At 38.3% G+C, this 12,782-nt stretch overlaps 1 protein-coding gene across 4 annotated transcripts in view; it reads left to right on the forward strand.

Annotated features, from left to right (window-relative positions):
- The window catches only part of SELENOI (selenoprotein I), a 37,222-nt gene that overhangs the window by 11,780 nt on the left and 12,660 nt on the right, over window positions 1-12,782 (forward strand). For 2 of the 4 annotated variants that reach the window (XR_004275998.1, XR_004275999.1), the window contains exons 2-6: window positions 843-911; window positions 1,339-1,447; window positions 3,643-3,717; window positions 6,805-7,067; window positions 8,373-8,422. Coding sequence is in view for 2 of the 4 variants with exons in the window: in XM_032301247.1 (XP_032157138.1) it covers window positions 843-911; window positions 1,339-1,447; window positions 3,643-3,717; window positions 6,805-7,067; window positions 8,373-8,481 (625 nt within the window). In the remaining 2 variants the exon portion in view is untranslated. Of the gene's footprint in view, window positions 1-842; window positions 912-1,338; window positions 1,448-3,642; window positions 3,718-6,804; window positions 7,068-8,372; window positions 8,482-12,782 lie in introns of all 4 variants that reach the window. The other 2 variants (XM_032301247.1, XM_032301246.1) reach the window with 1 other exon arrangement.

Below are 12,782 nucleotides of genomic sequence, written 5' to 3' on the forward strand. Positions count from 1 at the left end.
TAGCTGGGATTACAGGCATGTGCCACCATGGTCCAGCTAATATTTGTTTTTTTTTTGGAGATGGACGCTTACTATGTTGCCCAGGCTGGTCTCAAATTTCTGGGCTCAAGTGATCCTCACACCTCAGCCTTTTTTTTTTTTCCAAGACAGAGTCTCGCTGTGTCAGCAGGCTGGAGTGCAGTGGCCTGGTCTTGGCCAGGGTTCAAGTGATTCTCCTGCCTCAGCCTCCCCAATAACTGAGACTATGGACGCCCGCCACCACGCCTGGCTAATTTTTGTATTTTTAGTAGAGATGGGGTTTTACCATGTTGGCCAGGATGGTCTCCATCTCCTGACCTCATAATCTGCCTGCCTCGGCCTCCCAAAGTGCTAGGATTACAAGCTTGAACCACCACACCTGGCCAGCCTTTTTTTTTTTTTTTTTTTTTTTTTTGGAGACAGAGTTTTCACTCTTATTGCCCAGGCTGTAGTGCAATGGCATGATCTCGGCTCACCACAACCTCCAACTCCTGGGTTCAAGCGATTCTTCTGCTCCAGCCTCCTGAGTAACTGGGACCACACCCGGCTAATTTTGTATTTTTAGTAGAGACAGGGTTTATCCATGTTGGTCAGGCTAGTCTTGAACTCCCAACCTAAGGTCATCCGCCCACCTCGGCCTCCCAAAGTTCTGGGATTATAAGCATGAGCCATTGCACCTGGCCTAGGCCTCAGCCTTTTGAGTAGCTAGGTTATATGCATATGCCACTGCGCCTGGCTTTACTATTATTTTCATTTGAGAAGTGTTATCCTGTTTACTAATAGGCAAGGATTTACTCTGAATATTTTCTTTCATTTCTTAACAGTACAGTGCTGTGGACACCAATCCACTTTCTTTGTATGTGATGCATCCATTTTGGAACACTATAGTAAAGGTAAGATAATTAATATGCATGTACTTTTTGTTTCAATAAATTTTAAATATTTTAACCTATTTTATGGAGTATTATAAATGCAGTTCCCAGTTTAAGAAGTTATCTAGAGAAACTACCTTCCCCATCCTCCTTTTGATTTATCTTATTGTTGAAGTTTATAACCTTTTAAAATAAAATGTCTTTTAAAATTTTCTAAAGTAGATTTAATGTTTTGATTATAGACGTTTGCTAATTACAGAGTTAAAATAAATATAGAGGATAGAAGAAAGAATGCAATGGAGATGATGGTTTACATATTAATGTGTGTAACTTCTGAATATGATCTTTCAAATTGATAACTTTTATTATGACTTTAATTTGCATGTTGTAGTATATTGGACAAAGATTCTTCTACTTTCATGACTTTATAATTATTTTGCAAAAATAGGTATTTCCTACTTGGCTGGCTCCCAATCTGATAACTTTTTCTGGCTTTCTGCTGGTTGTATTCAATTTTCTGCTAATGGCATACTTTGATCCTGACTTTTATGCCTCAGGTAAGAATATTACTTTAATATAAAATTTTAAATGTCTGAGTAGAGAAAAATGAAATGTGGCTGGTTATTTTCTGGTTCTGTTAAAATGTCTGTATTTCCAAAAAATTTTGGACATTATAATGGCATCACCTTGCCTATTGAATTAGACATGCTGTCTAAAAAGCAGTGAGGTTTTGGCAAACAAAGAATAATTGGGTTTACATGAAGATGGAAAATTAAGACTCAAAACTTTGCCTAAAAGCAGATACCAGCAGGGCTCAGTATACCTGTCAGTTCTAGGAATATCCCATCTCCTTTTCTAGTCATGAAAGAAAAATCCCCTTTCTTTTGAAGGAAATGTGATCATCTTTCCTTGTGCTGTGTCCCTACTTGACTTTAATGACTCCTGGTTTCCTCTGAAAACAATTCTTAGACCTTAAGAATTTGTTGCTAAGTCTGAACCCTTATTGGGGAAGAGAGGAAGGAGGCACTTTTGGAGCCAGTGGTCAGTCTGCTTCCACCCTCTACTCCAACATCTTCTCTCTCACCTGTTTTATCTTCATTCTGTTTCACACCCAGCTTCTGCCCCAGGTCATAGGAGAGAATTGGGAGTGTATTTGGGATGAGGAGGAAATAGTTGGAGACAAGATTTGTTTTTATTGTTCAGTGAGTTGATTGCATTGAGAGGAATGGAAAGATGGAGACAGATGGGCATTTTTTGCATTCTAAGATAATTTATTTTCCAATTGTAATACTTAGAAATGGTTTAGTCAGGAGTCTTAGTGTTAGAATTCATCTGTGTGTGAGTTCAGCAGATTTTCCAGACTGACCTGGAGAAACTGAGTACCACTGACAACATTGTTTTAGTAGGAAAAATGGGAGTTTCAAACACTTAAGGAGTTTTTTGGTTTTTTTTTTTTTTTGAGATGGAGTCTTGCTCCGTCACCCAGGCTGGAATGCAGTGGTGCAATCTTGGCTCACTGCAACCTCTGCCTCAGGGGTTCAAGCGTTTATCCTGCCTCAGCCTCCTGAGTAGCTGGGATTACAGGCATGCACCACCACACCTGACTGATTTTTGTATTTTTAGTAGAGATGGGGTCTCACCATGTTGGCCAGGCTGGTCTCAAGCTCCTGACCTCAGGTGATCTGCCTGCCTCAGCCTCCCAAAGTGCTAGGATTACAGGCATGAGCCACAGCACCTGGCCAAGACTTTTGATATTACAGAAATTCTGAATATTGACACTATACATATGCTGAACTTTACTGAAACTTTTAGTCATAGCTTCTGTACATGTAATAAAATGATAATTGAAGTCAGAAATGCCAACTCTGAAGCATGAGAAGATCATAAAGTACATGTGAATAATAAGATTAAATTTTGTTAAACATTATTTGGTTATTATATTTTTTAATTAATTTTTAAAATATATTTTAATCCTCAGGACACCCTAAAGAATGTGTCTTTGTAACTGGAAATATTATTTTCTAAGATTATTTACTTAGTTATTAAGAGAACCAAGCATATGTAAATGTTATATATTTCTTCAAATCATAGAAGTTGAAGGACCAGATAAACTACCTATTCCCAATATATTTGGAAAATACATGGTGGGAGAGAGTAAATGATATATTCAAGGTTACACCCCTGGTTAATTACAGAGCCAGGACTAGAACTCAGACTTTTTGATTCTCAGTTGTTTGTCTTAGGGGGAAAAGTGAGCTCCAGATATATCAGAATGATTCTGATGCCCAGATCATTCAATTGATCTATCTATACCCAAATCAGAAGGTCTTTTGTTTAGCTAATTAATAGGATAAGAAAGGATATGGTGAAGGCTCAATACAAGTTTGTAATATAACCATAAACAACAAGGGTTAGATTAAATGCAATTAGCTTTTGAATTCCAAAAATATATTATTTTTCATTGTAGGCACATGAAAATTATTTATTTTCAAGTAAAGGTGGAATACTCAGTCTTGTATTATGATAAAATCTCAAAATAAGTGCTTCCTGTTTTGTGAGGGGCTGGGGAGTTGCTTTTTTGCTTTTGTCAGTTTCCTGATATGATTTACCTAGTTCTGGATTCAAAATATATTGTAAAGTACTTTAACTTCTAATAACAAATAGCAACACTTCTCACTGTCAGTATATGCTATGGCAAGAACTACTGTACTTAGTTAAACTGTATTAAAATCTTACTTGCCTTCCTTTTCAGCACCGGGTCACAAGCATGTGCCTGACTGGGTTTGGATTGTAGTGGGCATCCTCAACTTTGTAGCCTACACTCTAGGTAAGGAATTGGTAAATACTCACTGTAGTCAGTGACTGGTGAATCAGAAAGGATAGCCACCTATTAAAATCACATTTTCTCCTGTGCTTAATTTATTTTAACTAGGGTTTATTAGTATCCTGTTCAAATTGATAAATATGGTTTTGACTTTCTCTATGAAAAATATTGTCATTCATTGCGAGGGATTCACAGAATAAGATAGGAGTGTGGGCCAAATTTGGTGTGTAGCCTATTTTTGTTAGAAAAGTTTTACTGGCACACGCCTATGCTGTTTCTTTATATATTGTCTATGGCTGCTTTCCTGTGATAAAGACACAGTTGAATAGTTGCAACAAAAACTGTATGGCCTGCAAAGTGTAAAATATTTATCATGTGGCCTTTAAAAAATATTTGCCAAACTCTGGAACAAGACATCATTTCAGCTTAAGTTTGGGAAGCAATAGAACACAGTGGGAGAACAAATAAGGAAGTGATCAATTCTTTTATGGTAGAGGGAGCAGTCAGGGAGGCCTACTGTGCTAGACCATACTGTCTGTTCTGCCAAGAATGCTTCTCATTGGAATCAACCGCATGGCTTGTCCTGCATTCTTCTATCCTCCTTGCCTGCTTTATTTTTCTCCATAGCACTTAAAACCATGTAACATGTTATCTGTTTACTTGCCTGCTTGCTTATTATCTCTGTTTTCTAACTAAAATGCTAAGTTTTGTGAAAGTGACTGCTATGTTGTTCTACTGCATCCCCAGTATTGTAGACACTCAGTACATAGTTTTTAAATACTTGTAAAGTAGCAGACCCTGACTTTAAGTTGCTTAGATCTCTTCCGATAAAAATGACGTATTCTCATAAAACCAGTATAACCTGCTACATGATTAAATGCTGATGTGGTAGATGTCATGCTGACCAGGTCTGCAAGAGTTTCGAGAAGGAAGAAATCAGTGGCATCTAGAAGAATTAGGGGAAAGCTTAGTTAAAAGCTACATATTTAGGCAGAGCTTTTACGCATTTGTTATTAAAGATGAGCAGGTCTTTAAGTGCTACTGAAGGATTTGGCTGCCAAGTACTGCTGAGAGGAATAGGGAAAAGTTGAGAGTGGCCTGTGAGCTCTGACTTTTGACAACATGCCATAAGATCCTTTTGATGTACCATCTACTTGTTCTAGGTCCACAATTTTCTGGCAAACCCCTGACCTGACATGAACTATTTGTTGCAAACCAGTCTTGAATAAACATAAGGCATAATTATAATTTTTATTCTACCTAGCGCGACTATTCATGAGATTTTGCTGCAGAAATACTGTTTGATCACAGGATGCTGCTCTAGGTCCTACTGGGGAGTCTTTTATGATATATGATATGTGCCCTGAATTACCTTTTTAAGAAAAAAAAAAAACCTGAAGCATATCTGGACCTCAGACTTGTGGAGATGGAATGGGTATAGTGAGAAAATGTATAAAACTTAATACATAGTTCATGAATTCAGTATTATAATAACGGCACAGGAGTTACATTGAAAACGAGAAATTGTTAAACCAGTAAATAATGAGAAAAGACTTTCTGGGACTATAGTAGCTACTTAAGGGCAAAAACTTTCCCAACCCTGAATAAGAGAAATCTATAGTATTTGGACAGGGAGTTTGGGATTCATCTTTTCATATAGTCTTCTGCAATATATTATGCCACAGACCGATCTAGGTACTGGGAATGAAGATACTGTAGTGAGCAAGATTAACAGTAGTTATAGGGGTTTTTAATTCCTTAATCTGAATTTTTACAATTAGTCTAATTCTAATGCACTTAGTTAATAAAACTGTTTTTTTGGGGGGAAGAATTGTATAATTCAGTGCCACAGGCTGTCTCTAATAGGCACCTCTGTTTCTGCCTGTAAAATGAAGGTGTTCCACTGTGCTTTATCCTAAACTCTCTTTCTTCTCATTCCCTTGGTAATTGTGATTCTCACTCTGCAGTATAAGATTCCCATGTTTATATCTAGCCCTCATCTGTGTTCTGAGTTCCTAATAAGTACCCTTGGATTGAGTTCCTTGACATTACCTTATGGATATCTCATTAATACTTCAATTTCAGTATCTAAAATTGAACTCTGCATCTTATCTGTCAGTTTTCCTGCTTCTTCTGACTTCCTTTTTTATATTAACACTACTCCTCTCTTTGTTACCCAGAATAGAAACTGGAGATTCTCTTCATGTCCTTAGGCCTTATGTCTCATCTTTTGCTACATTTTATCATTTTTATTTCCTTGATGTCTCACCTACCATCAGCTTCTCATTCCCACTGCATTTCTTCTCAATTGAGGCCTACTAATTAGCATCCCTCTCTCCAGCCTGTCATTCACACTGTCAGGTGCTACTTCCTGAAGCATTGCTTTCATTCTTGTCATTTCTCTATTCAGATACCTCTAGTAACTCCCCATATTCCCTAAAACTTTTAAACTGGCACAGACCTCCTTTTTCACGTTTTTTTATACTTCACTCTTCACATGCTAGTTTCTAGTCAAACTAAAGTACTTGGCATTTTCTGAACATGCTTTGTGCTTTTCCACCCTGGTGCGTTTTGCTGATGGCATTCCATCCTCTTGAAATGACATACTTCTTTATCTCTTATCAGCTGAAATCCAACTCATTCTTTATGTTCTCTACTCAGATTTCACCTGCCTGAAAAGCCATTCTAGCTTATCTTAGCCTAAGGAGAACCTTTCCCTTATCTGTCCTCTTTTATGATTTGTGACATACCATACCTTTATTATCATATTTTGTTCCTTTCTGTTTTCTTTTTTTTTTTTTTGGGATGGAGCCTCATGCTGTCATCCAAGCTAGAGTGCAGTGGCATGATCTCAGCTTACTGCAATCTCCATCTCCTGGGTTCAAGTAATTCTCCTGCCTCAGCCTCCCAGGTAGTTGGGATTACAGGAACGCACCGCCATGCCCAGTTAATTTTTGTATTTTTAGTAGAGACAGGGTTTCACCATGTTGACATACTGATTTGTTTTGTTTTTTCCTCTAGTTTATTAAAGAAGACTTTCTCCATCCTGATGCATATGTTAACTTTTCCTGTGGTTTGTTTTTGTTGCAGATGGTGTAGACGGAAAGCAAGCTCGGAGAACCAATTCTAGCACTCCCTTAGGGGAGCTTTTTGACCATGGCCTGGATAGTTGGTCATGTGTTTACTTTGTTGTAACTGTGTATTCCATCTTTGGAAGAGGATCAACTGGTGTCAGTGTTTTTGTTCTTTATCTCCTGCTATGGGTAGTTTTGTTTTCTTTCATCCTGTCCCATTGGGAAAAGTATAACACAGGGATTCTTTTCCTGCCATGGGGATATGACATTAGCCAGGTGGTAAGTATATACCGTAAAGTTTCAACATTGCCATGATACTTTTGGGAAGTTTTTGTCATTGTTCTTTATGACTCTTAGGGTTTTTTGATTAGAATTGATATGTGCTTTAAATATTTTATTTTTATTTGTGGAAAATTTCAAAAAAGTAGAGAGAATAGTATAGTGAATAGTAAAGTAGAGAGAATAGTTCAGAAAAAGTAGAGAGAATCGTATAGCGAACTCTAATGTACCCATTGCTTAGCTTTAGCAGTTAGCAACACATGGCCAGTCTAGTTTCATGTGTACCCTCCCTCAGCCCTCTTCTCCATTATTTTATTTGTTTTTGTTTTGTTTTGTATCGTTTTTGTTCTTGAGATGGAGTCTTACTCTGTCACCCAGGCTGGAGTGCAGTGGCATAATCTTGGCTCACTGCAACCTCTGCTTCCTGGATTCAGGCGATTCTCCTGCCTCAGCCTCCCAAGTAGCTGGGATTATAGGTGCCCACTACGATGCCTGGCTAATATTTGTATTTTTAGTAAAGATGGGGTTTCACCATGTTGGCCAGGCTAGTCTCAAACTCCTGACCTCAAGTGAATCCGCCCGCCTCGGCCTCCCAAAGAGCTGGTATTACAGGCGTGAGCCACTACACCCAGCCCTTCTCAATTATTTTAAAGGAAATTTCTGATATTATATGATACTTTACTATATATCTCTAAATGATAAAAGCTTCCTTTAAAAAAACATAATCACAATGCCAGTATTACACCAAAAATTTAACAATTTCTTAATGTTATTAAATGATCATTTGAACTCTTGATGTTGTAAAGAAAGATATGCTCATATAATTAAATGGTTGGCATTTTGTGTTAATTGCTACCTTTTCAGTGAGTAGAGAGATTTCTTTCTTCTTACTTTAATGGGCTTGCTATTATTAACTCTCCCTGCCTTTGAATCCCAACTTTTTGTGTTGCCATTTTGCCCATTTGCACCTAAGCCTCCAGTAAAGAAATCAGGAGTGTTTGTTGAAGGAAGTGGCTGGGTGGATACATTTGGATCATCTTATGACTTAGCCAGTTTATGAGGTGCTGTTAAAGTGCTCCAAATGATGGCCAGTGGCTTGCATTGTCTAGAAGTTAGTCATTTTATAGCATTGTTAGCTAAAATATCATATTTTTAAAAGTAAGATTTGGCACATACCAAATATAAGCATACTCCTTGCTTTTACTAAAACTGTTTGACTAGACTTAATGCTGCATAAAGCATGATGACTCCTGATCTTTCCAGCATTAATGCTTCTGTATGCTTTTGTCTGCGTTTTCCTTCCAGACTATTTCTTTTGTCTACATAGTGACTGCGGTTGTGGGAGTTGAGGCCTGGTATGAACCTTTCCTGTTTAATTTCTTATATAGAGACCTATTCACTACAATGATTATTGGTAAGAAGCTCCATGTTGAAGCCTGTTTTAACCTTCACTTTGTTATCAAAAGAGCCAGTATTTGACTATAACAAGCAACAACACCCTTTTCCCTCACAAAACCTCCAGCAAGCAGATCAGCCCTACAACCTTGTAGGATTTCAGCCTAACCATTGAGAAAAATAAGGGTTTTTTTGTTTTCTTTTGTTTTGTTCAGCAGCAGTTATTTCTAATGAGAGGGAAATATCAAAATAGATCACACAATCCTGATAAAGTAACTACTCAAATTAACCTAGGCTGTATTGGAGGATCCATATTTGGTATAGTTTCATATTTATCTCAAAGTTGAAAATTATTAGTTTGTATGAAATATAGAACAGATGAAATGTAGAGGTTATTTTGTAATGTATCCGCTCAAAAAATTAAGCATCTGTTTCTCTCAGATACCTTCTTCTTAGCCCACTGATTGCTGAAGATTTTTTATGGTGGTAATCTTTCTGTTTTGATTTTGGCTAAAGGGGGGATATCTATAGAATGATTGAGTGGAGGAGGGTGTTAGTAGTACAGAAAGAGGTAAAGAAAAATCTAGATGGTTATTTTGAGGCCCCAAGAGTGGCACTGGGAACCTCTGTAGAAGTAAAAAGGTATATGTGTGGGCTGTGTCCTGTGTTGTGTTCTCTTACATAAAAAATAGGCCAGGCAAAGTGGCTCATGCCTGTAATCCTAGCACGTCAGGAGTCCAAAGTTGGAGAATCTCTTGAGCCCAGGAGTTTGAGACCAGCGTGGGCAACATCATGAGACCTTGTCTCTAGAAAAAAAACTGAAGTTAATCAGGTGTGGTGGCATGCACCTGTAATACTAGCTACTGAGGTGGGAGGATTGCTTGAGCCCAGGAGTAGGAGGTTACAGTGAGCTATGATCGCGTGAATGTGCCTAGCATGGGTGACGGAGCGAGACCCTGTCTCTAAAAAAAAAGAATAAATAAAAAATAACCCTTTCCCATTTGGCAAACCATGGTAATGGAATGGGAATTAGGTAAGGCTTAGAAACTTTTTAGAAGATGGCATATTAGGCACTGGCATTCAGAAAAGGATTGGTTTGGGCTTTTTTCTGAAGCTCTGGACTGCACATATTTTAGGAGCTATCTTGTAATCTATCAAATGTTCATTTTTGATACTTGTATAAACTGTTATTTCTTTACCTTAAAAAGGCTATTTTTCTTCTCTGATTAAGTAGTGACCCTTTTGATTGTCCCATGACAGGTTTCCTGGATGCTACATTTAAATGTTAAATTTACATCAGACAGAATCCTCTGATATATGAGACATATTTTTTTAATGTTAAGTGTCTACTCTAACAGGCACATAATTTTCTTCATAATGTTTCTACTTTTATGTAATAAACTCCTATATACTATTACCCAGCCTCAACTATTTTCAGTACCAGTGCCAATCTTGTTTGAAATGCACCAGCACTCTCTAGCCCCCTGGGTTGTGTCATAATATATAGTTTATTTTACTTACTGACACATTTGCCTTTATATTTGACCTACCATATGGTGTTCTTTCCCAGAAGTTTGAAGGAGTTCCTTTAGGTATTTTTATAGTACAGGTCTGGTAGCAGTTTATTCTGTCTTTTTGCTTATGTGAAAATGTATTGATTTTGCCTGAATTTCTTTCAGCATTTTTAATATATCATTTTAATGTCTTTTGACATCCATTGTTTCTGAGTCAGCTCGTATATCATTGTCATTCTGTAATGTATTATTTTTCTCTTGTTGCTTTCAAGGTTCTCTTTTTATCTTTGGATTTCAGAAGTTTGACTATGATGTACTTAGGGTGGTTTTCTTTGCGTTTGTCTTTCTTGGTATTTGCTGAGCTGGTTGACTCTGTTGGACCTGTAAGTTAGTATTTTTGACTGAATGTGGGAAGTTTTCCGTCATAGTTTTACTTCTTGAGATATTTTTTCTTCCTCTCTCTCGTCTTCTGGGACTCCAGTTACATTTATATTATACAGGTTTGCTTGATACTGTCCTAAAAGTAATTTTCTGTGACTTATTAAGTTTTCTTTAATCTCTTTATTCTTTGTAGTGGATAACTTCTATTCATCTATCTTTAAGTTCATTGCTTTTTTTCCTTCTGCCATGTCCAATCTGCTGTTAAGCCCATCTAGGAAATCTTTCATTTAAGTTGTACTTTTCTCTGGGTGTGGTGGCTCATGAGTGTAATCCCAGCACTTTGAGAGGCTGAGGTGGGAAGGCTGACTTACTGCTTGAGGGCAGGAAGTCAAGACCAGCCTGGGTAATAATATAGTGGGACCCTGTCTCTACAAAAAGTAGAAAAATTTAGCCAAATATAGTGGTGCATGCCTGTAGTCCCAGTTACTTGGGAGGCTGAGGCAGGAGGGTCACTTGAGCCCAGGAAGTCGAGGCTGCAGTGAGCTGTAACTGCACCACTGCGCTCCAGCCTGGGCAACAGAAAAAAAAATGTTATTGTACTTTTCAACTCTGGAATATCCATTTGGTTTTTAAACTTTCTTTTCTCTCTCGAGATTCTTCTGTTCATTATTATCATCATATTTTCCTTTAGTTCTTTGAGCATATTTAAAATTTCTGCTTTAAAGTCTGTTTACTAATCTGGGCCCACTTAAGAGTTATCTGTTGACTGCTTTTTTTTTCTATTTCTTTGCACAGCTAGCATTTTTTTTTTTTTTTTTTTGGTTGAAAACAATATTATAGATTACATTTGTGGAGACTGTAATCTGTTCTGCGCTGAGGATTTTGTTTTTTTGTTCTGATAGGCATTTAACTTGTTTGGACTCAGATGGAAAAATTTGTCCCGTTGCATTGTATAGTAGCTCTTGTCTCTGATTACTTTCAGCTTTTAGCTGCTGCTTTTTTAGCCAGGTCTCTTGGGGGTCTCTTTTGTATCTATATAGTTTAGCGGTGAGCCAGAGATTTGGGCAAAGTTGATACTGAAATTTTGGCATTCACCTCTCTGATTTTCTTGCTTCTGGGATTTCCCCATCCTGAATCTTCAGCTGCGTCTCCAGCAATTGTGTTCTGCCCCCATCACTTCAAGCCAGTAAGGTTCTGCCTTCTTCAGCCCAGTCTTGAGTGTGGGTTGGAAACACACTTAGTGAGAGACACAGCAGATTCACATCTCACCAAGACTACCTCTGTCTTTCAAGGACAGCATCTCCTCTACTTTCTGCCTTCTCTTTCACTATGTTCTGTGGGGACTCCTATTTGCTTGCTTAGTTTAGCATCCACCCAGGAATTTGGGCAGAGTTTATACTCAGGTTTAGAATCTCAACCCTTCTGCATCTCTCTCTTCTACAATACCTCCCACCCTGCCTTGTAGTACCTCTGCTGCTCTACATTCTGTTGTCTGCCTCCACAAGCTGGTAAGGAAGACTGTAGCTTTCTATCATCTGGGCTGGGCTGGGGGTAGGCAAGCCACAAACTTGGAGTTGTTCCCCAGTGTTTCAAGTGTAAATGCTTCTCAAGTTTCTGCCTGCCCTTGAGTATTTTCTAGTACCTTCAAGTAGTTGTTTTAAATAGTTTTGTCTGGTTTTTAAAAATTATTTGTGGGCCGGGCGCGGTGGCTCAAGCCTGTAATCCCAGCACTTTGGGAGGCCGAGGCAGGTGGATCACGAGGTCAAGAGATCGAGACCATCCTGGTCAACATGGTGAAACCCCGTCTCTACTAAAAATACAAAACATTAGCTGGGCATGGTGGCGCGTGCCTGTAATCTCAGCTACTCGGGAGGCTGAGGCAGGAGAATTGCCTGAACCCAGGAGGCGGAGGTTGCGGTGAGCCGAGATCGTGCCATTGCACTCCAGCCTGGGTAACATGAGTGAAACTCCATCTCAAAAAAAAAAAAAAAAAAAAAAAAAAAAAAAATTATTTGTGAGAATTGTCCTCCCTTTTTATGCCATCATTAATAGACATCTTCCTTCCTTTAGATTATTTTAAAGCAAATCCCAGATATCATTTCTTTTCATCCATAAATATTTAATTGTATATCTCTAAATAATAAGGATTTCTGTAAAAAAAAAAGAACCACAATTGATATGTTTCTATAGCTGCCAAGTCCCTGTACAGTGCCTTTGGTTGGTATGCCTTTTAAATATCTGTTAATCTGGCCAGGCGCAGTGGCTCCTGCCTTTGGGAGGCCAAGGCAGGCAGATCATCTGAGGTCAGGAGTTTGAGACCAGCCTGGCCAACATGGTGAAATTCTGTCTCTACTAAAAATACAAAATTAGCCAGGAGTGGTGGCACATACCTGTAATCCCAGCTACTTGGGAGGCTGAGGCAGGA

Source organism: Sapajus apella, unplaced genomic scaffold (genome assembly GCF_009761245.1).
Source record: "Sapajus apella isolate SASKATOON/1434 unplaced genomic scaffold, GSC_monkey_1.0 scaffold44, whole genome shotgun sequence".
In the NCBI taxonomy this organism is placed as follows: Eukaryota; Metazoa; Chordata; class Mammalia; order Primates; family Cebidae; genus Sapajus; species Sapajus apella.